Consider the following 24464-nt stretch of genomic DNA (forward strand, 5'->3'; position numbering starts at 1 on the left):
GAAAAAATTATGTTTGGGACATTAAGAGTGAAGATAATCATTACATAAGATGTGAAAAATTACATTAAAAAATGTGAACCCAAATAAGCTATTAATTTTGTATATATATTTTTTTATCACAAATAAAAATTGTGCATTTTCAATGAAAAGAAAGCACTCAAACAAATAATATTTTCTTTATGAAAAAAAACAAAATTCAAACATTTTCTTACATGCGAAACAGAACAGAAAATGGGGTTACTAGACATTACAATCTCACTTTTTGGGTGTGTTTAAGGGGGAGGGGGTATACAATCTCAAATATTGTTGTTCATGACACGACACCACGACATATTAAACTTTCCTTGAATAGTAAGCACATTGCATATCAAGGACCAAAGTTCACACCATACAAAACATGCTATTATTATGATTATGATATTTAGAAGAAAAAAATAATTAATCAAGTCAAGCCCAACCGTTGGTGGCTCCAAGGGGAAGGGCCCAATCCTCAATGTGAACATTATCTGGGCTGCCACCTGAAATCCGTCTAGATTGGAGGCGAATCTCGTTAATTTTTGGGTTTGGGCTTCTTGGGAAGACATGGGCTGCAGTGGGCCCACCAGAGCTAGATGAGTCACAGCCCAAACCAACAGAAGAACCTCTCCTTGTGGATGAGTTCCAGTGAGGCCCAGGTGAACCACGTTGCTTAAACGGGCCTTGACTTCGAACCTTGGCCTTTGCAGACTGGGTTGGGGCCATGTAGCTAGGGACACCAGCACTGTGGTGGCGCTGGTGGTACCTATTAGAAATTGGGCTTGTGTCAAAAGATTCTCCATTAATGAAGCCCATATTAGCATGAGTTGAGTCCAGAGTTGCACCCATGTCCATTTCAACTGTCTTTTCTTCAGACATGTCATCAGTGGTGGAAGTAGCAGTAGCAAGAGTCCTATAAAGGGTCTCACGTGGTCTTAAGTTGGGTGATTGTGATGACATCCAACGTTCCAACCAGTTCCAATCCAATTGGGCTCTTTCACGCTCAGTGCTATAGCTTCCTATATCATCACCATTTGGGTCTATGTGCATGTGTTGCTTCAGCTGCTGCTGCACACGAAATGATCAACAATGAAGAAAATGGATATAGGATAATGAAATAATATGGAACTATTATTCCAATGCATGCATCTGGAGATATTATTATGTGATCCAAACACCATCGTGCTCTCAACTAATGATTTTTTTTTTCTCGCAAATTATTGAAAAACTTACGAGTGGATAAAACAATTACAATTTAATTCCTGAATGAAAAAACAAAAATTCTAATTTAGTTTGGTGATTAAGTTTTCATGAATCATTTTTTTAAAGTTAAAAAATTATTTTGATATTAAATTGTAAAATTTAATAGTGAATTTGATATTAAATTATATATATAACAGAACGTCTTATTTCTACCCATTTAAAGACTAGATTATTTTGGTGGATGTGGGGTTGACTGAAGGAAGGACAAAAAAGAATACCTGGCAGTTGAAAGCGTAAGCAAGAGCTCTCTCCCTTTTCATTACAGCTTCATGTTTCCTCAAATCATTATCCTTAATTTGCTGGCTAGTTTGGCGCCTACTGTCCCAACCATCCATATCTAACATTTTGATGGGGCTCAAAAACTGTTTAGGTTCATCTACTTCTCTTTGGACCTTCTCCTCATAAACTCTTCTCTGAAGCTTCTCCTCAGTCAACTCCAGTCTGCGAGCTCTTACTCTTGTCTGCACTCGGACCAATGCATGCATGCATCTCATTGTCATTTGCGCTTGCTTTCGCACATTATGTCCCCTCACCAGCGCTTGCAGCCTCACCAATCCCTTCAAAGCACGCAATGCACGTCGAGCCTGCACAATTCAACACAAATTCACCTTACTTGGGAAGCTATTACTTCAAGTTAGACACAATCAATCAAAAGCTAACAAAATGTTTAAGGGAATAATTCTGTACTAATTAACACAATGGCTTTCGCGTGAGGGAAAAATTATCATGTGGAACACACTCACACTTGAAAAAAAAAATTATTCTAAATATAAGTGAAATGAAGTCTCACATTGAATTTAAATGAAAATGGTGAACAATAACATATTAGTAAAGAAAAGACCTACCTAAAGTATGGTGTCAGTTCGTGTTGTGCTCAAAGTCCATAAGTAAAAATCTCTCTCCATTGCACAACAAATATTATTCTTAACTTATTAGTTGTAGTCACGTAAGAATTTCTAATGATCAAGTTAATTATTAACTCTAAGAGTTCATAAATATTGTACTTGCAGATGACCCCCCTTTTATTATCCGAACCTAATTTTGTGTTCTTCTGGTTAGTTTTCTGCTACTCCGTACACAATGAATTCAATTATTTTCCCCATAAGTTTACCATATGTGTATAATAAATCAATGTTTAAAGACGAAGGGGGTCATATAAGTACTGCATGCAAAGTGTGATTCATATATTATTAATACAAGTAACTGTAAAACTTTGGGAGTGGGTGGCATATATATGGTCCATACCAAACCAATGAACTAATATGTTACACAGTTATAGTGTGATATTAAACAATTAACAACAACTTCACTCACAGAAGACAAGAAATAATTACTTCAGTAATTTTGTAAGAGAAAGACAATGGAGGGACATACAAGGTAGCCTCTGTAGTATGATTGAATGAGTATTGCAGCTCTTTCTTCTTTGGACTGGCGTCCATAACCCGCCAACCTCACAACTCTAGCGGCTGCTTGAGCTGCCGCCACGGCCGCTTCGGCGGCGGCGGCAGTTGCTGCTGCAAAGGCAACGGCAGGGTTTGTATCTTCAGTCACTGGTGTTGACGACGTGACACTCCCTTCATTGGTAAGATCTGGAGAACTCTCTGCAGGAAAATGCTCCACAGAAACCTCCTCTGGCGCCACATGCTGCCACTGTTCTTCCTTGTTGTTCTCTTTCTGAAAGTGGAAATACCAACATCCATCAAACTCCTAATTAACACTCATTTGGGGAAAATCACAAGGACTAACACAACAACATCAACACAGAATGCGTTTTGTTTAACACGTGATGGAGATCTGACATGGGAAGCACATGATGATCAAGATGAATGATGTGATGGGGTGGGTGGTATGATAACTATGTGACACGAATGCTAGTAAATTATTTGATATACATGGTCACATGATAGGGGACCATGTACACGTAAATACACACTGTGTTGGGTCGATGGTCCTTATTAGGACTAGGTCGCTCATCCTTTTTATGTGGCAGCACAAAAAGACAACAAAAACAACAACTAAGAAGTCGACTTTACTTTAGTATCCTAACGGAGGAGCTATTGGCCTTCAATGTGTAAGGTAGAATGCAGTGATGGCATTAATTACGCAATTTCTGCTTTCTTAAGGTTTGTTGGGGATTGAGTGAAAGGTCATGACTCGTGACTGGTTCAATATAACTTGGAGTTGAATCGGTATTAATGATCATAATATACACAATTAAGTCGTCGACCTGTAAGTTGGAGTTAACTCTTTTCTTTTTACAAGGCCACAGTTATCTTTGTATTAGAAACAATCTTAGAAATAATCATGTTTCAGTAACATAAAACTATGCCTATGGAGATATAAGATTGATTCATGTTGAGGAAAGATGAAGAGAGAAGAGAGGAGGAAAAGATAGTGAATTCACATTTACTAATAAAAAAGAATTAACTACCCACAAAACTCATTTGAGTATTTATCACAATTATATCAATAAATTTAAAAGAATCTAGTACTAATTGATGCAGGTTCAATGTTCTCCAAGGTTAAACAGTTTAGTTTTACCCATAAGATGATAAAAAAAATTTATTTGAAAAAAACATTTTTAGAAAGTTAATTTCATTGTACGAAAATCAATGCCTTGAATTACTCTTCAAATAATGCTATCGGAGTATCACAATTTGTAGTCGAAAAACATTATAAAAAATCTTTACAACATTCTAATTAAATTAAAAAAAATTATGGTTTAACAGTGAAACGAATATCATAATCTTTAAAGGAATAGATTAAAATCAATTTTGGAAATCTTCAAAGTTCAAACCATGAAAATGCGTATTTACTCAACTGGTAAATGACTAAAACAAAAAACAAAAAGAAAAGACAAGGCAAGAATTTCATTATGCTTATGGAACTCCAATCAAAATGGAAAATCCTAATTAAGAAAGACTAATTTAGATGAATCAAAAGAATGAAATTAAAATTCTAAAATAGCAAATAATTTTCCAAAAACAGTGGAATGGATCACCTTCTTCTCCGGCAGCGGCGAGTCCTTAGAAGAAGAGGACTTGAAAACTTTCTTCACCGACGAGAACCAGCTCCCTCCTTTCTTCCCCATCGTCGAGGAAAGGATCTACTTCTTAAGCCGCCGCCATCATCATATGCATTACAAATTCAGACACGTCAGAACCTCAAAAGGTGAATTGTAACCATCCCAAGTCTCATTCGACCAACCAAAAAACATCCAACGACACGCTACGTTATGTAGCTAGCAAAGAAGGCGTGTATCTGTGTGTACTAAATTTCAGAGACACACACAAAAAAAAATGGGTTTATGTTATGAAACAACATGTGCGCGTGCGTGCGTACGTACCTGTTGCCGAGGCCAAACAATGTTGGTGTATGGCCTTTACTTGGCATATTTGAGATTCATTAGAAAGAGGTGTTTGGTCATTTAGCAGAGTCCGAGAAACTGTGAAGAATTGAGAGAAAGAAAGAAGGGATGGTGTTGTGAGTCTCTGAGAGGCAGAGCTTGTTGTGTGTACAGTACATGAGATTGAGAGAGACAAATTGGTAGTAACCGTAATCGCTTAAGAGAATCCAAATACAAGGAGGAAATCAAATCGGATCTAAGTTCCACACTTTATATTGTCAAATGTGATTCTGTGAAGGTTAATTTATTTCATCAATTAATTATAAATTATTTTATGACATAAGTAAATGATAATGTAAAAACTTTTATGTTAGTATCTAGATAGGAGTATTTTTTTTAAGTTAAAAATATTTTTTTTGTGATAATTAAAAGTAAATGTTTTAATCAAAGTTAGTATCAATTAAACTTCAATTTCTCGAGTTGAGAAACTGAGTTATTTAATCAGTCTGTCAATAATTAAACTAATTAAATACACGAGTGGAATTTTTTTACGCTGAATATTTACAAGACCATTTAATATAAAAATACACACACCCACAAATTTTAAGTAACTATATAATCTTAGAATAAACTTTAGGCAAATATAAACTAAAAATCATTGAGATACACGAAATTGTGGTTTCCTATAATTTTTAAATACACTCACATTTAATTTTCAATAATAAAAAAAACTTTCTCATTTTAAGTTAAAATTTGTTTTCCGCTATATACTGAATATAAATATAATCATGAAATAAATAAATATAATAATAAAAATATTGTGATACAATATATAATTGTAGCATAGTGGTTAAAGTTGTAAGAATTAACATATATCATATTTGACTTTTTCATTAAGTAACATGGTTTAGGCCGATTTAGAAAACTAATTCAAATCTAGTGATATCGGTTTACTTATTTAATTAGCTAATCTATTGCGGTACTCTGAGTAATTTATGAGTCTGATTTAGATTTTGCTTGGTTTAGGTTCTAACTTATGAAAACTTCTTAATTGAAATAACGATTTTTTCTTACAATCCACATTGAATGCTTAAAAGTTTTAAATGTGACTAAGTTGTAAGAATTAGTTATACATAGATTGTCAAAATAAAAAGTTATTTAGTTACAAGATCACTTAAAGAAATTATGTGACCTTTTAAAAAACTTACATGATTTTTATTTTATAATCTAGGCAATTGATGATATGATACAATGGTTAATATTTATTTATTTTTATTTTATAAAAAACAATTATATCTATCTATATAAAGAGAGTAGAATGATCACATTTGAGCCGTCCAACAAATAGATTACCAAGATTAAAGGGTTTTTGAAATTACATAATTACCTAAAAAATCACATATATGTGTTTTAATTTTTATCATTTACTACACTGATGTATAGTAAAATCTAATAATATTTTTTTCACTCGTAAAATAACTTTTTTAGTATATACACTGATGTGTATTGTGTACATATGTATGTTTTTGTTGTTGAGGAAAAGTGGGGTAATAACTATCGCTTAATGTTAGATAACTTTTAGCCTGAAGATTACTAATAGCAGAAAAGACGTGGTTGAACCATTCATATCGCGGTGTGCATCATAGATGGAATATCGTTCCTTTGACAACTGTTGAATAGTGAGATATATCTTTCATAAATAGAATAGAATCACCTAGAAGTTTGTATGTGCCTAGTTATATTGATCAACATTTCAATGTTAAGATTAAGAGGAGTTCAGTTGAAATGTTGAGGTTGATCTCTACAACTCTCGCATGCATTTTAAATTCATCATCCCAACATATCAACATTTTAAAATTTAAAATTTTGCTTAAACATTGTAACCTACTTAATCTATAAAAATTCTAATAAATTGAGTCTCAATCAATGTAGCCATTTTGTTTTTCATGAAACCTCATCCATTTTGTGAAGAGCTCATTGCCCTGTAATAAGGTAGAAACAGAACATCGCAACTATATTAAAATATATAGGCAAAGAAAAATGAACCTATATATTTATCTGCAGAGTACTTCACGTGACTGAGAAGTAGGTCACGAGTCACGAGTCACGAGCTTGAACCCTTGCTCGCACGTCATGTATGCTGGCTTGTCCATTCTTTCTTCATCTTCAACGATTAGTCCCACTGAATTCAATAAAAAAATCTGTCAAACCACACAGATTAAAATGCAAACGAAAACTAGTTTTCCCATTTGATTAATCAGAAAACAGACAGAGATTAGGGGCTTACAACTACAACTGGTCATTGAAGGATTAAGAGACAGAGACAATGTATGCGTATAACAGATTTTGAGTATTACATCACTTAAAAGGCATTTTCAATGGCTAAAATTTTAAGATACCGATTTTGAGTATTTTAGAGCATATGTAATTGTTTTTTTATTTTAATTTGTTTTTAGAAATGAGTTAGTTATATAAGATTCACATATTAAAACTTCAAAACTTACGAAACTCATAATATTATCTGAACTTCTCTAATAATAAAAGAAAATAAAAATTCATTTTTTATCCTAAGAAATTTATCAAGTATTTTTCACTGGAGATGACCTTAAAATTTTCAAAGTCAATGTAAAGAATAATTTATAAATATTTTTTTAGAACAAAGTAACAAACATGACATCACTTGTAATCTCTTAAATATGTCAACATATTTAAAGTAGAAGAATTGGCACTAAAAAGAGTGAATACCATAAATTACTAGTGCAATTAGTCATATGGTAATGGTCGCAAGATATCATGAATGATGCCTCAATTAATAGATATCGAGGTGGATACGCAACTTCAACCCAATGATTACTTGATTTGATCAGCAATATAGACTCTCAATATGTTTTGTCATATAATTTTCTTCTTCATAATATATATTATATTCCTCTTATACCCTGTCTACTTTGTAAAGCTTTTATGTGGTGAAAGAAAAGCCAAGTTCTCTCTTCCCAACTTAATTAGACAAAACAAATAGAATATCTCTCCCTCTCATAGATCATGGAGCTTTCATATGCACTTTCGTTTTCACTCTTTCAGCTTCCTCAGGACAGTCGAGGAGCGCTGACGAGACAACGAAAGAATGTTATATATATATATATGACAGTTTATAACAGAAGATAATGTATAAAAAAAATTACAGGAGATATATGATTTATTTATATTATATAAGATTCACCCTCAAATATATAAATTGTTAACCTTCTTGTAAGTGTTGTCAAAACACACAGTATATATTTGAATCAACAAGATATTAAAGTAACTGATACATCGCATACATACATACCCACAACTTTAACAAATCACACAGGCATAGATTTGAATAAAATTAGATATTAAAATTATTGATGCATATATATATATATATATATAAGCTCTGTCAAAGGATGTAGGAATATATATATTTGAATAAAGTTAGATACTAAAATAAAATCGTGATTTTTTAATTATAATAAACGTCGGGTTATTTATTCAATCAATTTTAATTTAGTAAAATTAAATACATGAATCAATAAAAGGTTTTAATTCAAAAATAAAATTATATACAAGTTACTCGCTGCTGTAGTCGAATTCGCTGTTCTTTGGCTGCTACAAACTTTCAGAGTATATATATCACCATATTCTTCGGCCAATGAAACAGTTCAACACGATAAATAACTGTATATTTCTTTATCTTGTTGAGGTGTGATGATGCGAAAGTTACTTTATTATTAAACCATGCATGGAAGACTTTGGCGCTTGGAAGATATTGCTTGCGTTAAAAGGGAACAAGGTTAAAGGTATTCATTGGGAAGACCGGTACTCTTATTTATGTGCCCTATTTTTTCATGCATTTGAGATGGTTATAACTTATAATTTTGGTGAGACACACCTTTCATTTTTTGTTTGTTGTTGATTTATTAATTAATGAGTTTAATTTTGATGTATTTTGGATTAAATTCATTTAAGTAGGCTAGTATTAGATTAGTAGATTGAGTTTAAATGTTGTTGTGGTTCAAATGAGTTATTCTCTCCTTTCTATGAGCCGTCCAAAGCCCAATATATGAGCAAACATGTTCTTCATCTTTTTCTCCCGGGAGTTGCTATGGTCACTTGTGTAACAGAAATATGATTTCGTTACACACTCGTGGAATGAAATTATATTTCCGTTGTCCTGTTATGTTTTCACCCCCTTAGGTAGGCAACAGGATTATGATTTTATTATGTTTTTGAATAAAAGACAATTTCGTAATAAAGCAAAAATACACCCCCATGGTAGTGCTAATAGCAAAAGTGTTAATGCCGATAGCAATACCCTTTTCTCCCCTTCCCTCGTAGCCCAAAAATCTGACAACAATCTCCAGTCTCAAGCCCGTTGATCTCAACTGGTTTCATTTTGTTAGGGCTTAAATATTAACATCCCTCTCAGTGTTTTATTTAAATCCCCCAATAATTGGTATTTTATATTGACAAAAACGCCCACACAATAGAAATAAGTTTTTGTTGTGTATGTCCACCTACAACACAAGAAAACTTGTTAACTTGTTTCTGTTGTGTAGTTGAGTGTTTGTGCATAATAGAAATAAGTTTTTATTATGTAATATTTTTTGCATCTTTACTGTACAACATAAACTTGTTTTTGTCATTAATTTGATATTTATTTTATTTTTATTTTATTTTTAAGGAGTTGAAGTAAAACAATTTTCTAAACTTCTTTTCATAAATAACTTGATAAATATAGATGGATGAAAGAATACAGAAGAAATCGTACTAAAATAGTCATAGATACATAACGCGACATTCAATGACAAAATATAAAAAATAAACTACAAAATGTATAATTAAATACAAAACATAAATCAATGATAAGTTTTCCTCGTCTTGTTTGGGATTATTTTCCTCAAATTCATTGTGGTGCGAAGATCCTAAGTGATGCCAAGCACTGATGCATAAGATGATATAGATTTTTCAAGTGCGTCTACTCGTGCATCGCACGTTGATAAATATTATATTAATAATATTAAATGCAATATTGAGATTTTTCAAGTCTAGTTTACTTGTATATATTATCAATTTCTATATATTATGCTAATATATATTTAAAATTTTATTTTTCCAAAATTTTAATTTAATAACAAAATTATGTCATATTATATAAAATGTTATTTATTTTCATATTTGTATGAATATTAAAATTAATAACATTAAATGTTGTATCTTGTATGTATATTTTTACTTCAGTCAAATAAACAAATAAATGTTATATTAATGTTTTTTTTATCAATATTAAATGTTATACATCATACGGACATGAAAAAAACAAGACTAAATAAACATTTTCATCTTGAATGTGTACCGCATTTATAAATTTATCTCAAAAGATGAATAGAAAATTAAATTTTTAATTAATATTATGTTTATGTTTGTTCTAATATATATTTGTTTTCCTATTTTTTTTTAGTGATTATGATAATGTTAGGTTTGTAATGATTAAAAAAGGAAAAAAATAAGGTTAAATCATATTTTTTTATAAATAGTCATTTATATTCTTTAATGTGTAATATGTTCACAAATAAGTCTTTGGATGTGTCAGATAGGCTCTTTCTTTGATGTGAATGGAATGAAGTTAATAGATGAATGAATTTATAGTATTTTTTTTTAAGTTTTTGAAAATTAAAATTAAATTTTTTATTATCTTTTAAACACTATTTGTGAATACTGCAAATATAAAAATGACTATTTAAAGAAAAAGGAATGAGTGAATATTATTTGGAGTTGGAAGTTGGAATATAACCGGGGAGGTGGCTGGTTAGTGCTGAGTCAACAGTGCAACTAAATTGAGAAAGCATAGAAGGAGAACAAAGGAAGATTCTGTTGCTGTTGCCCCTTTTCTTCCTTTCTCAATTTTCACATTCTATTCTATTCTGCACTCTGCACTCACTCACTCACTCAGTCATGTTTCAACCGCCCACTCCCACTGGCATCAACAAGGTCTCTCTCTCTGCATTCTCCTCTAATTTTCCCTCTCCATGCAAAATAAAACCACTGTGTTTGTCGTTTGTCTCGCGTAGTTTCCTCTTTATTTTTCTTACGGCTTGACCGAGGCCTAATCGCATCTTTTCAACACTCTAGGCTTTTCCCCAAGGGTTTAGATAATTATTGATCGGAGATTTTTGTCCTGCAGCTCGCGATTTTAATTCTAATCAATCACTCTCTTTTAACTTTATTTTAGGGTATAGTATTATTATTATAATTATTATTCTTCGCCCATACTAACAAATCCAGAAAATTAAATTCCTGACACATTTGTAACCTGCATTTTTTCCACTCGCATTCTCGTTGATAGTGGAAGCTATTTTTCTCCTTTTTACCTTCTTTTGAAATTGAAACTCAACATGATTTTGGCTAGTCGTTAACATTTTTCCAACATGCTCTTCATGATAGCAAGTAAAAATTTTATAATAAGAAGAAATGGTTGCCTCATGCAATTTGGGTTAAATGCCCTACAGTTATTCGGAACAGCACATGCATTGCTCTGTACTTCTATATCCAATTGTTTAACACACATTGTTGGTGGTGATGATTTTGTAACAAAGTAGAGAGCGTAAGCGTACTGCAGGACTTCAAGGCGTATGTATATACTAATGTTTATGTTTGATTTGTCTCCACTAGTCTCTTTTGTAAACTAGATGCCAAAGATGTAATCATGAATGCCCTCTAGGACACAGTGGAATTTCCTTGATTTGGTTTGCAGTATTGCACACCCAAAATCAAGACAATGATATTTTACATAATAACATGTTTTCTTAATTCTCTCTTTGCACAAGGAAAGGATAGAAGTCATATAGAGTGTAAAAACTATGCAATTTCAGGTTTGAATCTACAAGTAAAGTGGATCCTTTCATATATCAACTCATGCCTTTTTGCTGAGGAGAAACAACTCTTCAAAGAGACATATACTCTCATGATAGAACACAAACTTTTATAAGTATTTTGCATCTTTACATGAATATATTATAGACACGTGATTTTGAAAGAACACCTTTTCATAATTCATACTTGCATTTTTTCTTGAAGAGACTCATATTATGAAAACCTCTTACACACATACACCTATATTTTTTCTATGCGGTGGAACTCCCTTGTCCCTCTCTAATCAAGTACTGGACTATTGCTCATTTGTGCAAGCATTAATCTGTATTTATGAATGTCAATAAGCTCCATTTGTGCAGCATTCTCTTCATACAAATCCACTATCCATCCAAGGAGCTTCTTCAGCACTGGTGCCAGTGGATTTGAATGAAGGCACTGTTGATGCAAAGGAAAGTGTGCAAAATGGAGAAATGCTACAAGTGCAATCCATCTTCCGACACTCCCAGGTTGCTTTTCCCTACTAATTGCTTGTTACTAAATTAATTTCACCTTACTTCTTTGTGTGAGAACAAGTTGTATTATCTTACTTTATGGCAGATGCATTGTTCTGTTGAGTTTCTGGGTTTCAATTGAGTGATGATGCTTTATACAAACTTACCTCATACCCATGTAATACTTGCAGAAACTGGAAGATGATCTACGTATGTTAGGGACAAAAATTAAGCAGCATGAGAACAACCTATATCATTTAAACTCTGAAAAAAACAAATTAGATGACTCCATTCTTCACTTGCAAGGTACATTTATTGTGCATTTTAAGGATTTTTTGCCTGTTTGGCAGGTGGGCAAGAAGATACTTATAATGAAAATATTTATGATCCTGTTCTGTAAGGTGTATTTACTGAACCAATGTTGTAAGCTTTTATATTGTTGCATGCAATCACAAAGTAGGTATTCTGATGACAACAAAGTAAAATGTCAGTTCAGTAATATTTTTTCTGGTCTCCAGAGGATTCTGAAGGGTGGTGCACTAGTTTTATCTGTTCATTTAAGCATCATGATTTTGGTTATAAGGTTAATGGAGAACTGTTGATATTATTCATATTACATTACAGCTTACTATATGTATAGACTGAAAATTGAGGTGCATATGTCAAATGTAGCCATTTGCAATTTAGGATGTAATAAACTTTCAATTTTTTATTTGTTAAATGTTGTTTCTCTTTTGTGTAAGTAATCTTTCATTCCATTTTGTTATTATCTACTAATGAAGAGCAAATATCATTTATGTTTTTCTTTTTGTATTCATAGTTACTATTGGGAAATCAGAGTCTTCAAGTAAGGCCACAATTGGTGATATGGACAATCCCAACCCTACAAATGATGAGGAAGTAAATAAACAGATATTGCAGCATGAAAAATCTGCTGCTGGTATTTTGTGCCAGCTTAAGATTCGTCATGGAGCTCAGGCTTCTCATCTTACATTGACAAAGGATGTTGTGGGTATTGTTGCTACTCTGGGCAAAGTTGAGGATGACAATCTTAGCAGGTATATTTGGCAATATTTTCATTCTGGCAAATCACACACTTATATCAAACCTGTAATAACTTCTCTTTTCTTCGGTATCAGTGGAATTATCTTTAAAGAGGACGGAAAATAACGTATGTCTCTTTATTGCTAATATCTCTGAAAATTTGCTAATATCAGTCGAATGTCGTCATGTGATCCATGTAGCAAACGTCACCTAGTAGGATAAAGCTTTTGTTGGTGTTGCTAATATCTATGAATATGTAAGCACAGATGCAGATAGTTTCACTGTACTTGTTTGAATTGCAGACTTTTCTCGGAGTATCTAGGTGTGGAGACTATGCTGGCAATTGTTTGCAAAACTTATGAAGGGGTTAAAGCTCTTGAAATGTATGATATGGAAGGCTGCATAAATAAAAGTTGTGGTCTTCATGGGCTAGGTGCTTCTATTGGAAGGGCTTTGGATGGTCGATTTCTAGTGATATGTCTTGAATATCTGAGGCATGCCTTCTAAAAGTCTCGTGTTTATACCTTTCATTTGTGGTTGTGGATAAGTTAGTTTTGTTTGTTGTTTTTTAACTTGTTTCATTTTGTATGTTTTAGGCCTTATGCTGGTAATTACGTGGTTAATGATGCACAACGGAAGTTGGATTTTTTAATCCCAAGATTGCCCAATGGGGAGCTTCCATCTGGATTTCTTGGTTTTGCAGTGAATATGATTAATTTAGATAGCTCAAACCTATTTTGTGTAACTCCCAGCGGTTATGGCCTCAGAGAAACTCTGTTTTATAATCTCTTTTCTCGTCTACAAGTATATAAGACAAGGGCTGAAATGATACAAGCACTTCCTTGCATAAGTGAAGGAGCTCTTTCTTTAGATGGAGGAATGGTTAGGAGTTGTGGTGTATTTTCTTTGGGCAATAGGTAAGAGTATGAACGACAGATTTTTAGTTATACATGATGTGTGTATTTTATCTCTCTGTCTCTCTTTATCTTTTGAGAATTATATGGCAGGTTGAAACCTTAAATTATGCCATCCTGGGAATGGGAATAACTTTGGTGTTCTCCATTTTAAGAAGAAAACTGAAGATATTGACGAGAGAATAACCTTTCTTGCAATTGTATCCCACATAAATCTTTTCTATTTCTTAATATTGGGTGATTCAGCTGGATTAACTGTAAAATTCTATCCATAATGAGGTCTAGCAATGTCAATTATCTAAATCTTTTACTAGAATTTGTATAGAAATTCATGATATGAACTATGCAGTCTTGATATGTTGTCACACAACATGGAACCTCAACAGATGATCATTAAATCTTGTAAATTTAAGGTTTTGTAGGTTCTAAAGTTGATAATTTTTTTGTGTTTATTGATGAAGAACTGTTCTATGTTTTTCAAATCTGTTTAAAGAACCTTTTTCTTTTTAAAAAAATTAAGCTTCAATTTAGACGCTGTATGCTGTAATTTGTTTTCAAAAGAATACAATCATTAAATATGTCAATTAAAAAAATCTGGGGAATGTGCAGGGAAGATGTTGATGTGAGATTCCCCAGACCAGAAAGATCAATGAGACTTGATAACCACCACATTGAAATTGAGAGACAATTGAAGGATGTCAAATGGAAGAAAGAAAAGATTATGGAGGAATTAAAAAGGGAACAAATATTGTTGGACACGACGAGGTTCAATTACAATAAAAAGAAGGCTGATTATCTTAAGTTTTTGGCACAAAGTTCATCAGATGCAACTCAGGTAATCTATCTGGAAATTGGATTTCTAAACCTAGGTGATTAATTCATATGTTGTTTTGACCTCACCCAAGTTATTTGGATTGTTTTAGAATATGGTTTAAGTTACTTCTACTAAGAGCACTAAAGATCCTTTTTCTCTGAGGAAATGATGGATGATTATATTCTAAAATACTATCAAACTCAGCAATGGTTTTTGACTATTAACTTCAACAAAGAGTCTCATACTGAATACTGATGCATGCACATGTTAAATTATCTAATTCCAAGCTTATCAAATATCTAGTTCACATAGTGGTTTCAATTGATGGGAGCATTTCATATCTGACTTTAACTGTTGTAATGTTTCTTTAATTTAATGGCATCATCAGGCTCAGACTGCTCCTGACAGATTTGCTTGTAGATGATTGAATCATGGCTGACAGCATACAATGAAGAAGAGAGCCTGTGGCTGGCAACTTTGTTTTTGTTCTTGAGCTTGTAGTTATCCATTTTGTAATCTGGCTCTGGAATGAGAATTTTCTCATTTTGATTTCTTAAATTGGAAGATAAATTTTGGATAGTAAAACAAGCACATTGATTTTTGAAGCTGGAGACCTCTCCAGTTTAAGACTTTGTTTTTCTTCCAAGTTTTGCTGTAAAGCAAAATCAGATTAGCCTTCATGACACCGGTATAAGATTTACCTTTCAGTTTGCTTGGTTTCTAGACCAGACATACAGGCTAGGACAACCTTTTTCTTGGTTCCTTGTGTATCTGTTAGCTCTTCGTACTCATGTATTGAGTGTTGATTAGAGGCTGTGAATATTGTACATCTCTGTTAACTCATTTTTTTCCGCTTTTAGTTTTAAAAAATTCATTTAACTGTAGCCCTTCGTTTTTCATTTTTTTCTGCAGTTTCTGGAGGATCGAAGGCCCCCCCTATCCCCCTTCTTTCTTTCTTCTTCGCTGGGGAATCTGTGGATTGTTTAATTGATGTCTGAATAATTTCAAGTGGGCAAAAATATTTTCAAGAAAAATTAGATCGAATAACATCGATTTGATAAAAATGGATGAGTTTAATATACCAAAACGAGAGGACAAGGTTACAAAAGTATACTGGATTGGATATATTTTCCAGTACTTGATTCGGCTATTAGATTAGAGGTTGTGTTACGTTTAGTCCAATAATCCATAAGCTGAGTGTGGTCCAAAGAAGGGAAGGAAAAGAGAGGTTTCTTAATCTAGTATGGTTTAAGAGAAGACAAGAGAAATGTAAACTTGTGTTGATGAGAAATAATTGGTAGGTATTTCACTATTTTGTCATCGCAAATACCTACCTAAAAGCAAGCTACGCCTCAAATGGGAGCAAGTGTAAGGGAGAAAAAGCATTAGCAGGTTGAACATGTAATTGGAGGGACAATGATGTGCCTCCCGAAATAGGTCAAAACTGTTATAAAATTTACGAGAGCTTCTGAAAAATGTTAGAACAAATATAGAAAGGATTGAGAGCAACACGGTGAGAGAAAAGAGAAGGCTAAAAGAAAGAGAGTGTCCAGGAACAAATCTTTTCTGCAAGTTGTTTTCCTTCCTCAAATGTCTAAAATAAGTATTTATGCTGTGTAATGGCTAAAGTATTAGTTATTTTTATAATTTTAACATATAAAATATAAAGTGAGTTATACACATCATAAACATTTTTTTAACACAACAAATATCTCTATGTAGTTTTTTTGTTTTGATTTTTATTTTATAAAATTAATTTATATCCAAATTGAAAATGCAACAAAAAATAAAAATAGTAATTGAAGAAGAGAAAAAAAATCTTTGAAATTGAAAAGATATTTATAAGATGGTGATTTATTTTATCCTAAAGAAAATAATCGATTCCATTTCAGGGAGAGGTATCTTAGTCTATTTTGTCAACCTGTGATCGTTCACTTCACTTTCTGAAAGTGTTTTTTAGTGTGTCGAAACGAATAACAATTTGAGGAGGTTCGGTAGAGTGGCGTGGCGTTTTACTCACAACAGCATCATCATCAAAATAATCAAATCACCTATTCCGGCAACCTCAACACTACCTACCCCTAAATCAAATGTCCTTTTCTATCTCTTCTTCGATTCTCCTCACACCCCAAACATCTTAACCTTCCAGTTCAACATCTTACCCCAACCATGCTTGTGTTTCGATTGAAGCCTGGCAGTTACAAGGAAACAGCGACCCTCGCACTTTCCCACTTCAGGCACTTGGTCTTCAACTTCACACGCGCCGGTGACTCTGGGTGCCCGCCACGCGCTGGCTTCGGGGTTCGGAGAGGCTACAACGTCGTTTCCTCGTTGGGGGACCCACCCGAAGTCTGGTCCGGCGGCGGGATTGTCGTTCGCCCCGGGAATTCGAATTTCGATGTCGCCGGCGGCGGCGCCGCCCCGAATTCCGGCGATTCGAAAGAGGGATGTTGGGGTGGCTCCAACTTGGGGAACAGTTTCCCTACGCCAAAGGAGATTTGCAAGGGGCTAGACAAATTCGTTATTGGACAAGAGAGGGCAAAGAAGGTGTGCCTCAAATTCTCAATTTTTATCCTTTTTTGACACTTTTGTTTCTGAGTTTTGGTGTTGTTTTTGTTGTCCTTATTTGTGGTTCCATTGTGTTTATCAGGTGCTTTCTGTGGCGGTTTATAATCACTACAAGAGGATATTTAATGAAACCTCTTCGTCCAAGTGGTTAGTGTTATTATTCTCTACTGAGCTTTTAACTATGTTGATTGTATGTAGGTATTGACTGATTTTCACGTGTTCTTACTATTTGGAATGTTAGGCCTGCAGGAGATTCAGATAATAATAATGTGAAGACTGATGCTGTTGATGATGATAGAGTTGAACTTGAGAAAAGCAATATCCTTCTAATGGGGCCAACAGGATCAGGTAAATCAGTTTTTGCCTTCTGGTTGGGTGTTTAGTGTTTATATTCGTCTAGTTTTTGTATAATGTATGATATGATGCTTCCATTTTTGGAATAACAAATTGCTTGAGTGAGTGGAGAATAGATGATTCTCAGTCATGTAGTTTCTCAGTCAGTTGCACCAATATGTTAAAATTTTGTGCTGAGCCCTTTGGTTATATAGCTATTTTCTACCATGAAATCATTTTTTTTTAATAATTGAGGTTGAGTTGGGGGACCAGTTTGGGACCTTTTGCTTTTTATATCATTTCTTTGAACAATCATTAATGCCTTGTTTCTAGTGTAACTTGTTTTTCTTTGATGCTGTTTCAAGGACAGGGAAGACATTACTTGCCAAAACTTTGGCTCGGTTTGTAAATGTTCCCTTTGTTATTGCAGATGCAACTTCACTCACTCAGGCAAGTTTGTGAGCTTTATTTTTGTTTTCTGTTTTTTCATCTCCTAAAATAAAAGAAAAATAGTAAGGTGGGAACAGGGGAAAAAATGCTTTTGTTTGGAGGCTTTATTCTTTTGAAAAACTTGTAAAGCTCGTGTGTAAGTTGTAACTTTTCAGCATGAAAGACATATTCTGCAATCCTATAATCTTATGTTATCAAAAGGTGTAAACGTTTTATGCAAATAATGAACAGAGAAATTGAGATTATATCCAAAACATTTCATTATCAAATTCAAAGTGCCCTGAAGGTACTTTGGGAATCATTTTCTTTCCTTTTCTCCTGTGATTATAATCATCTTTCAAAAATGTTTTCATCTTAATTTTTGTTCTGTGGAAGCCATGTTTATGTCACATGTCTAACCTCAGTGTCACCTTCAAACAGGCAGGTTATGTTGGAGAGGATGTAGAATCCATATTATACAAGCTCCTCATGGTAAATACTCTGATGAATACTGACTGTGTTTTTAATACAAAATAGTAATTTGGGTATCTTTAGATTAAACAAGATCAATGATTCTGTGTCCAATCTTAGAGGGTTAATGTTTCAAAGCTTTATTAATGAGAAGTGGAGCGTAAGCTGGGTTTAAGGGGTTTGATTTGTGATTCAACCTTCAGTAGATCATACGGTTTCAGTTCTTGTACTTTTATGATTTGAACATAGTATATAGTGCCTGATGGTACTTATGCATGCTTTTGCAAAATTTTCTTTGTTATTGGGAATTAGTTTCTTATATCTTCAAAGTATCGTTTTCTCCATGGTTTATTGATCTTATAAAATTTGATTGCTTCTTTTGTGAGATGGACTGGTTGCAAGTTGATGAAAGAATCATAAATTAACAAACATAGCATCACAAACTGTAGTCTGAATCAAGCATTGCATGAGTTTATTTCCAGGTTGCAGATTATAATGTTGCAGCTGCACAGCAAGGCATTGTTTACATTGATGAAGTTGACAAGATTACTAAAAAGGTTCCTCCCTGTTTTGACTTTTTCCCCATCTGTCAAATTTCAAAACCAAATATATGTCTGCTGTTTTCTACATCTACTCTTTACATTTCAGGCTGAGAGCCTTAATATCAGTAGAGATGTTTCTGGTGAAGGTGTTCAGCAGGCATTACTAAAGATGCTTGAGGGGACGGTTAGTTCTTTTCATAATGATCAACACTGAAAGCTATTGGATATAGTTTTGTGAAACTGCTACTAAAATGATGTTGGAGTAGCAAAGTGAAGCATAATTAAAGCACCTGGTTATTTTTCTAATTCTGTATTTTTAGCAATTCATTTTATATTGATCCTGTTGCATTTTTTCCAATCAAGGTTGTCAATGTTCCTGAGAAGGGAGCCCGAAAGCATCCTAGGGGTGACAATATTCAGGTATGTGTACATTAGTCTTTGGTGCCTTACAATTTCAGCTATTTATGTGCTTGTAGGGATTATCAGATATATTTATGGTGCTGGTACATGGGTGCAATCACATTTCAATATTTAAGAGTGTTGTTTATTTTAAACCTTTGAGAGAGCTTAACTGATGTTTCTTGTTCTTTTTTTCTCTTCATTCTCCAGTCTGTTTACATGTTTGTGTATATATGCACTCTGGCTTGGTTGAATTTCATTTTGGGTATACTGTTACGTAAGAGACATCTGTTGTTAACATTTTATTTATAGCTGTTGTGCCATCTGTGTCTCTTCACAGATTGACACAAAGAATATACTTTTCATTTGTGGAGGAGCCTTTGTTGACTTAGAGAAAACAATCTCAGAAAGGTTGCACAAATCTTGAAAATTTAATAGTAGTGATATTAATATTATGGAGTCTGTGGTGTTTCTGTATGTAACTAGTAACTTTTGGTTCCCTTTCAGCCGTCATGATTCTTCTATTGGATTTGGGGCGCCTATACGTGCAAACATGAGGACTGGTAAAGTCACAGAAGCTGCTGTGGCATCATCTTTATTACAAACTGTAAGTTTCATGAGGCAGATCTTGTAAGGATAGCCTGGCTTTTACTAACCCAACTAGATTCAACTTGGATCTTTACATTTTTTAAAATTATTATTTGGCAGGTTGAAAGTAGTGATCTTGTTGCATATGGTTTAATACCTGAATTTGTTGGGAGGTTTCCTATCCTTGTCAGTTTGTCAGCTTTAACTGAAAATCAACTCATTCAGGTAGGCTTCATGTGTGTAACAATTCAACTTGGTCGCTCAGAAAAAATGTATCTGTAATGCTTTTCTCATTTGGCTGTGTTCACAACTGAATGATGTATCCATGTAGTGGATTAGGTATATATTGATTGATTAAATAATTGAATGACAAATGGTGAGAAAGTCAGAAGGACTGGCTTTTTCACGAGCATCTGGCATTATTTTGAATTTTTTTCTTTTATTTCACCTGTAAATTAAATTGTGTGGTTTATTTAAAAATGTCTTTAATAGTGCTTTATTTTTAAACTTTACAAGGCCATTTTTCTTGCTACGTAATGCCATTAATGATTTTAACTTTCTATAGGTCCTCACAGAACCAAAGAATGCTCTTGGGAAGCAATACAAGAAGATGTTCCAAATGAATGGGGTAAGTTTTTACCAGCCTCCTTTTATTTCCTGATATTTTACAGGTAACATGTTTTCTCTCCAATGAGAAGATACAATAATTGGTGTGATACTGCATATTGACGCAAAACCTTAGCGCATTAAGTTTATGGGCCTTTCCACTTATAAATTATTTCTTATTTGTTCATTGTAATTATAAGGAATAGGGGAATCAGTTGCTTGATTGGATTTTGAATGGCTATAATAGGCTTTGTTGGGATTGAAATGGCTGTTCTAACAACAATTTGATGTAATTTTTCTCAGGTAAAGCTACATTTTACAGAAAACGCTCTAAGATCAATTGCCAGAAAGGCAATATCTAAAAATACTGGTGCTCGGGGATTACGATCAATATTAGAAAATGTGTTGGTAGATGCCATGTATGAGGTATGCTATAAATTTTCTTTTGGATAAATAATTTGTTCATAGTGTATGACATGGCATGCAGGTGTCTTGTAGGATCAGAGAGGGTGCATAACATTAAAGACAGTAAAACTTAGTGACACTGGGCAATCTTTAAGCTTTGGGTCTTGGCATCCACCTACATGCTAGTTATTAGTTAACCTCTGTTATTATTATTAATATTATTTAGAGAATAGACGACTTTTGAAACTGAAACAAGTACCTCCTAAACCATGATCTTTTTCTGTTCATTAGGAATTGGGTTTATTGGATTGTACTGCATCATGAAATGTGTAGATTGTTTAGCTTAGCTTGTTGAACTTTTTGTGCAGATTCCTGATATTAGAACAGGCGATGATGTTATAGATGCTGTTGTTGTTGATGAAGAGGCTGTTGGAGGTGAGGGGCGTGGGAGAGGGGCTAAAATCCTTTATGGTAAGGATGCATTGGATCGATATCTTTCGGAGCAGAAAAATGATTCAGAGGTGTGTATAATTTGTGGGATACATGAATTTTCTTTCTGCGGCTATCAAATCATTCCTAATCATGCTCATGCTTTTGTTTGTGCACATAGACCATGGAGGCATCAGCCGCAGATAATGAAGCAGATACGGAACTTCCTTCCATTGTTGCCAGCATGTAACTTGTTGCAAATTATTTATTACAGTTGTCTTTGTACATATAGTTGATACATTTGGCTTATGTGGCTTGGGCTTGAAATCAATGTACCATCAATCAATGTAGTTTCCACGGTAAACTCCGTGGTTGCTTTTGCACAAATCATAGTGAGGTAAACTAAATGCCACATACTTCTTATAAGTGTGCAGTACCTGATTCGTTATGTAAATGTTGAGTGGCATTATTTAAAGAACCAAAAATGTGTATTGTTAAATGATTCGGGTTCATTTTATTCCTGGTTTTGTTCCTGACTTAGGCCATTCAAGTTCAACTTAACTTTTTTAGTAGAGCAACATCCGGTTGGTTCAATAAAACATGATAATTGCAAGTTTTATTGAACATTTCATTCGTGAGTGTTAAGAAAAATCATAATTCGTTTTAACATAGGTACAGCTCTTGCTGCATAAAATACGTGGGGAATGATTCAATGAACAAGTGCCGATTATGAGTATTTTATATTTTATATAGTACAGTATACACGAACTTTCTATATTTGCATTTAGAAGTTGAAACAATCACTAGCCTTGCCAAAGTACGTGTTAGTATTTTGTCTCTTGTGACATGTCTGTTTTGTATTTCAATTTTTTTAAATGTTGGTTATTTTAGAAAATAAAAAATTATTTATTTTTAAATACTTATTATTTTGGAAATTAAGTATTAAATATTTTAATTATTTATTAGTATCTTATCTATTTATTTACTAGTTGAAAAGCAGGCTGAGTGTCTTGTTCCTTAACTGTTTTTGTAATAACTCTCATGATTAGACATTAACTACTTATTGTGAGTGATTTTAAAAGTAGTTGAAGGATAAATTAGTTATGACAAATATGTATATTAAATGGAATAATTATCTTTATTAGACAATCATATGTTTTATTTAATAAGGATGAATTTTTTAAAAATATTTTTCATAATTTTTGTAATTTATATTTTTATAAAGAATGTGAATTGTCTTAGAAGACAACTTATATAAGATAAAGTACTTTTCACACATATGAGAGTTTTTTTAATAAAAAAAAAATCCTTAACCAGACTATTCTACAAATAATTTAATCAAATAATAAAGTGCAACATGGTGAGTATAACTAATAACTCTATCTGTAGCGTTACTCTTTAACTATTTGAATTAAAGAATGTTACCTGTGTATATTAATTCACATTAATATGCATTTCTGTCTGCTCCTTGGAGAAATATTTAAATTGCAATCCTCTCCCATCTTCCTTAAAAAATAAGTGTTTATGTGTTATTGATTGAGTATCATAGATATTTTTTATTTCTCGTAGTAATTCTCAATACAATTAATAGTTAATTTTAGATTTTCATTATTGATTTGTGTCCTTAAAATAAGAAATAAAGGTCTTAAATGAAATTTAAAAATCAATAATAAAATATTTAAAATTTACTTTGCCTTCTAAAATACTAAAATCAACAATAACATATTCACAATAGCATGGTCATAAAAAAAAAAGATATTCACAATATCATTAAGAGACTTTTATGATTATTCTTGATTGCTAAAGAAATTATTTATATTGAAAAGATCACAAAGTGTAACTTATATTAATTTCTCAAGAACAAATATATTTTAAAATAAGAAGAAAAATAAGTGTTGGTTAGCATCTCTAAGAAAAATAGGAGTGTAATTCACTCTTATATTACTATTTTCTTACGACTATTTTCATTCTTTTAATTATGCCCTTACTTTAATTTTGTCAGCTTTGTGCGCCTAGCATATTTATTGCATTTATGATTTGGTATTATTTGCTATCGCAATATCAATCATCAAATATAACACCAAAGCAAGCCAAGCCACGTGCACCGAAAATAAAGTTGTGAAACTATACCAAAACCTATAACCTTCATCATCATTCGTGCCAAAGTCTCTCTATCTCTCACAATGTTACTTAATACTATAAAAAAAATCTCTAAAAAGTTGGGTGAGGTGCGAATGCAGAAAATGAGAACTAAATCTACTTCATTTTCGTTGTGTCAACTTCTATGTAGTGATTACTGCGTTGGATCTTTTCCCAGTGATTACGGCTTTGCATCGACACGAATAAGATATCCCGTCTGGCTCTTCCATTTTAAGATGATTTCTCACAGTTCAATTAATTTATTAACAACACTAGTTATGCTATTAATTAACCCGTAACTGTTAAATGCATTGTAAAAATAACTTTGATTAGGTGTAACTTAACGACAATATTTCCGTTTTGTTTTGTGTCTTAACCTTATCTTATTTTTAGGTACGTACCCTGTAATTACTTTAGAAGAAATGCACAAATAATCGAGTAGACCACCAACATAATGATCATTGCTTCTAATTAAAATAAAAAAAAACAAAGTTCCAAATCAAATGACTTTTTTTTCCTTTTCAATGAAAAAGGCTAAGGTAGTCTCCATTATATATCATTGTTATTCTGTTTTTAAGTAAAGTTTAGTGTGGAAAAAAATGTCAAGTGGATAACCCAATTCAGTTCTTCCATTGCATGCCAAGTTTTCACATCAAATTTGCAATAATTGGTATCCACTATGTTTTTAAATTTGAAATAGGATTAACAATTTAAATATTAGAGGAGCTACAAACACGTTATTTAGTAGAAATTTGAAAAATTGTAGTAAACGGG

General features: G+C 32.9%; 3 protein-coding genes across 9 annotated transcripts; 2 read left to right on the forward strand and 1 right to left on the reverse strand.

The window, feature by feature from the left end:
• Positions 1–149: 149 nt before the first annotated feature.
• Positions 150–4896, reverse strand: IQD13 (protein IQ-DOMAIN 13). 5 transcript variants are annotated; one of them, NM_001357542.1, is made up of 5 exons: positions 4625–4880; positions 4280–4390; positions 2653–2952; positions 1497–1862; positions 150–1083 (listed from the first exon to the last, which is right to left on the reverse strand). In NM_001357542.1, exons 2-5 carry the CDS (start codon positions 4367–4369, stop codon positions 448–450), a joined length of 1392 nt encoding a protein of 463 aa, NP_001344471.1. In that variant the 5' UTR covers positions 4370–4390; positions 4625–4880; the 3' UTR covers positions 150–447. The 5 variants fall into 5 exon arrangements, with proteins under 5 accessions (NP_001344471.1, XP_006578903.1, XP_040870473.1 ...); XM_006578840.4 differs by having other exon boundaries at positions 158–1080; positions 4280–4539; positions 4625–4896; XM_041014539.1 differs by having other exon boundaries at positions 158–1080; positions 4625–4875.
• Positions 4897–10416: 5520 nt separating this feature from the next.
• LOC100809510 (protein DEFECTIVE IN MERISTEM SILENCING 3) lies at positions 10417–16093 on the forward strand. Of its 2 annotated transcripts, none has more exons than XM_006578841.4 (8): positions 10417–10636; positions 11878–12024; positions 12201–12315; positions 12830–13067; positions 13356–13547; positions 13650–13970; positions 14577–14802; positions 15694–16093. In XM_006578841.4, the coding sequence occupies exons 1-8, from the start codon at positions 10601–10603 to the stop codon at positions 15766–15768; spliced, it is 1350 nt and encodes a 449-aa protein (XP_006578904.1). In that variant the 5' UTR covers positions 10417–10600; the 3' UTR covers positions 15769–16093. The 2 variants fall into 2 exon arrangements, with proteins under 2 accessions (XP_006578904.1, XP_003523364.1); XM_003523316.5 differs by lacking the exon at positions 15694–16093 and adding an exon at positions 15170–15665.
• Positions 16094–16614: 521 nt separating this feature from the next.
• On the forward strand, positions 16615–22050 carry LOC100810042 (CLP protease regulatory subunit CLPX1, mitochondrial). Of its 2 annotated transcripts, none has more exons than XM_003523317.5 (15): positions 16615–17328; positions 17432–17496; positions 17591–17697; positions 18053–18132; positions 18553–18603; positions 19065–19139; positions 19231–19308; positions 19488–19544; positions 19864–19934; positions 20031–20130; positions 20232–20336; positions 20677–20739; positions 21021–21143; positions 21491–21643; positions 21733–22050. In XM_003523317.5, the coding sequence occupies exons 1-15, from the start codon at positions 16951–16953 to the stop codon at positions 21799–21801; spliced, it is 1575 nt and encodes a 524-aa protein (XP_003523365.1). In that variant the 5' UTR covers positions 16615–16950; the 3' UTR covers positions 21802–22050. The 2 variants fall into 2 exon arrangements, with proteins under 2 accessions (XP_003523365.1, XP_040870986.1); XM_041015052.1 differs by having other exon boundaries at positions 17274–17328; positions 17599–17697.
• Positions 22051–24464: the final 2414 nt, after the last annotated feature.

Source organism: Glycine max, chromosome 4 (genome assembly GCF_000004515.6).
Source record: "Glycine max cultivar Williams 82 chromosome 4, Glycine_max_v4.0, whole genome shotgun sequence".
In the NCBI taxonomy this organism is placed as follows: domain Eukaryota; kingdom Viridiplantae; phylum Streptophyta; class Magnoliopsida; order Fabales; family Fabaceae; genus Glycine; species Glycine max.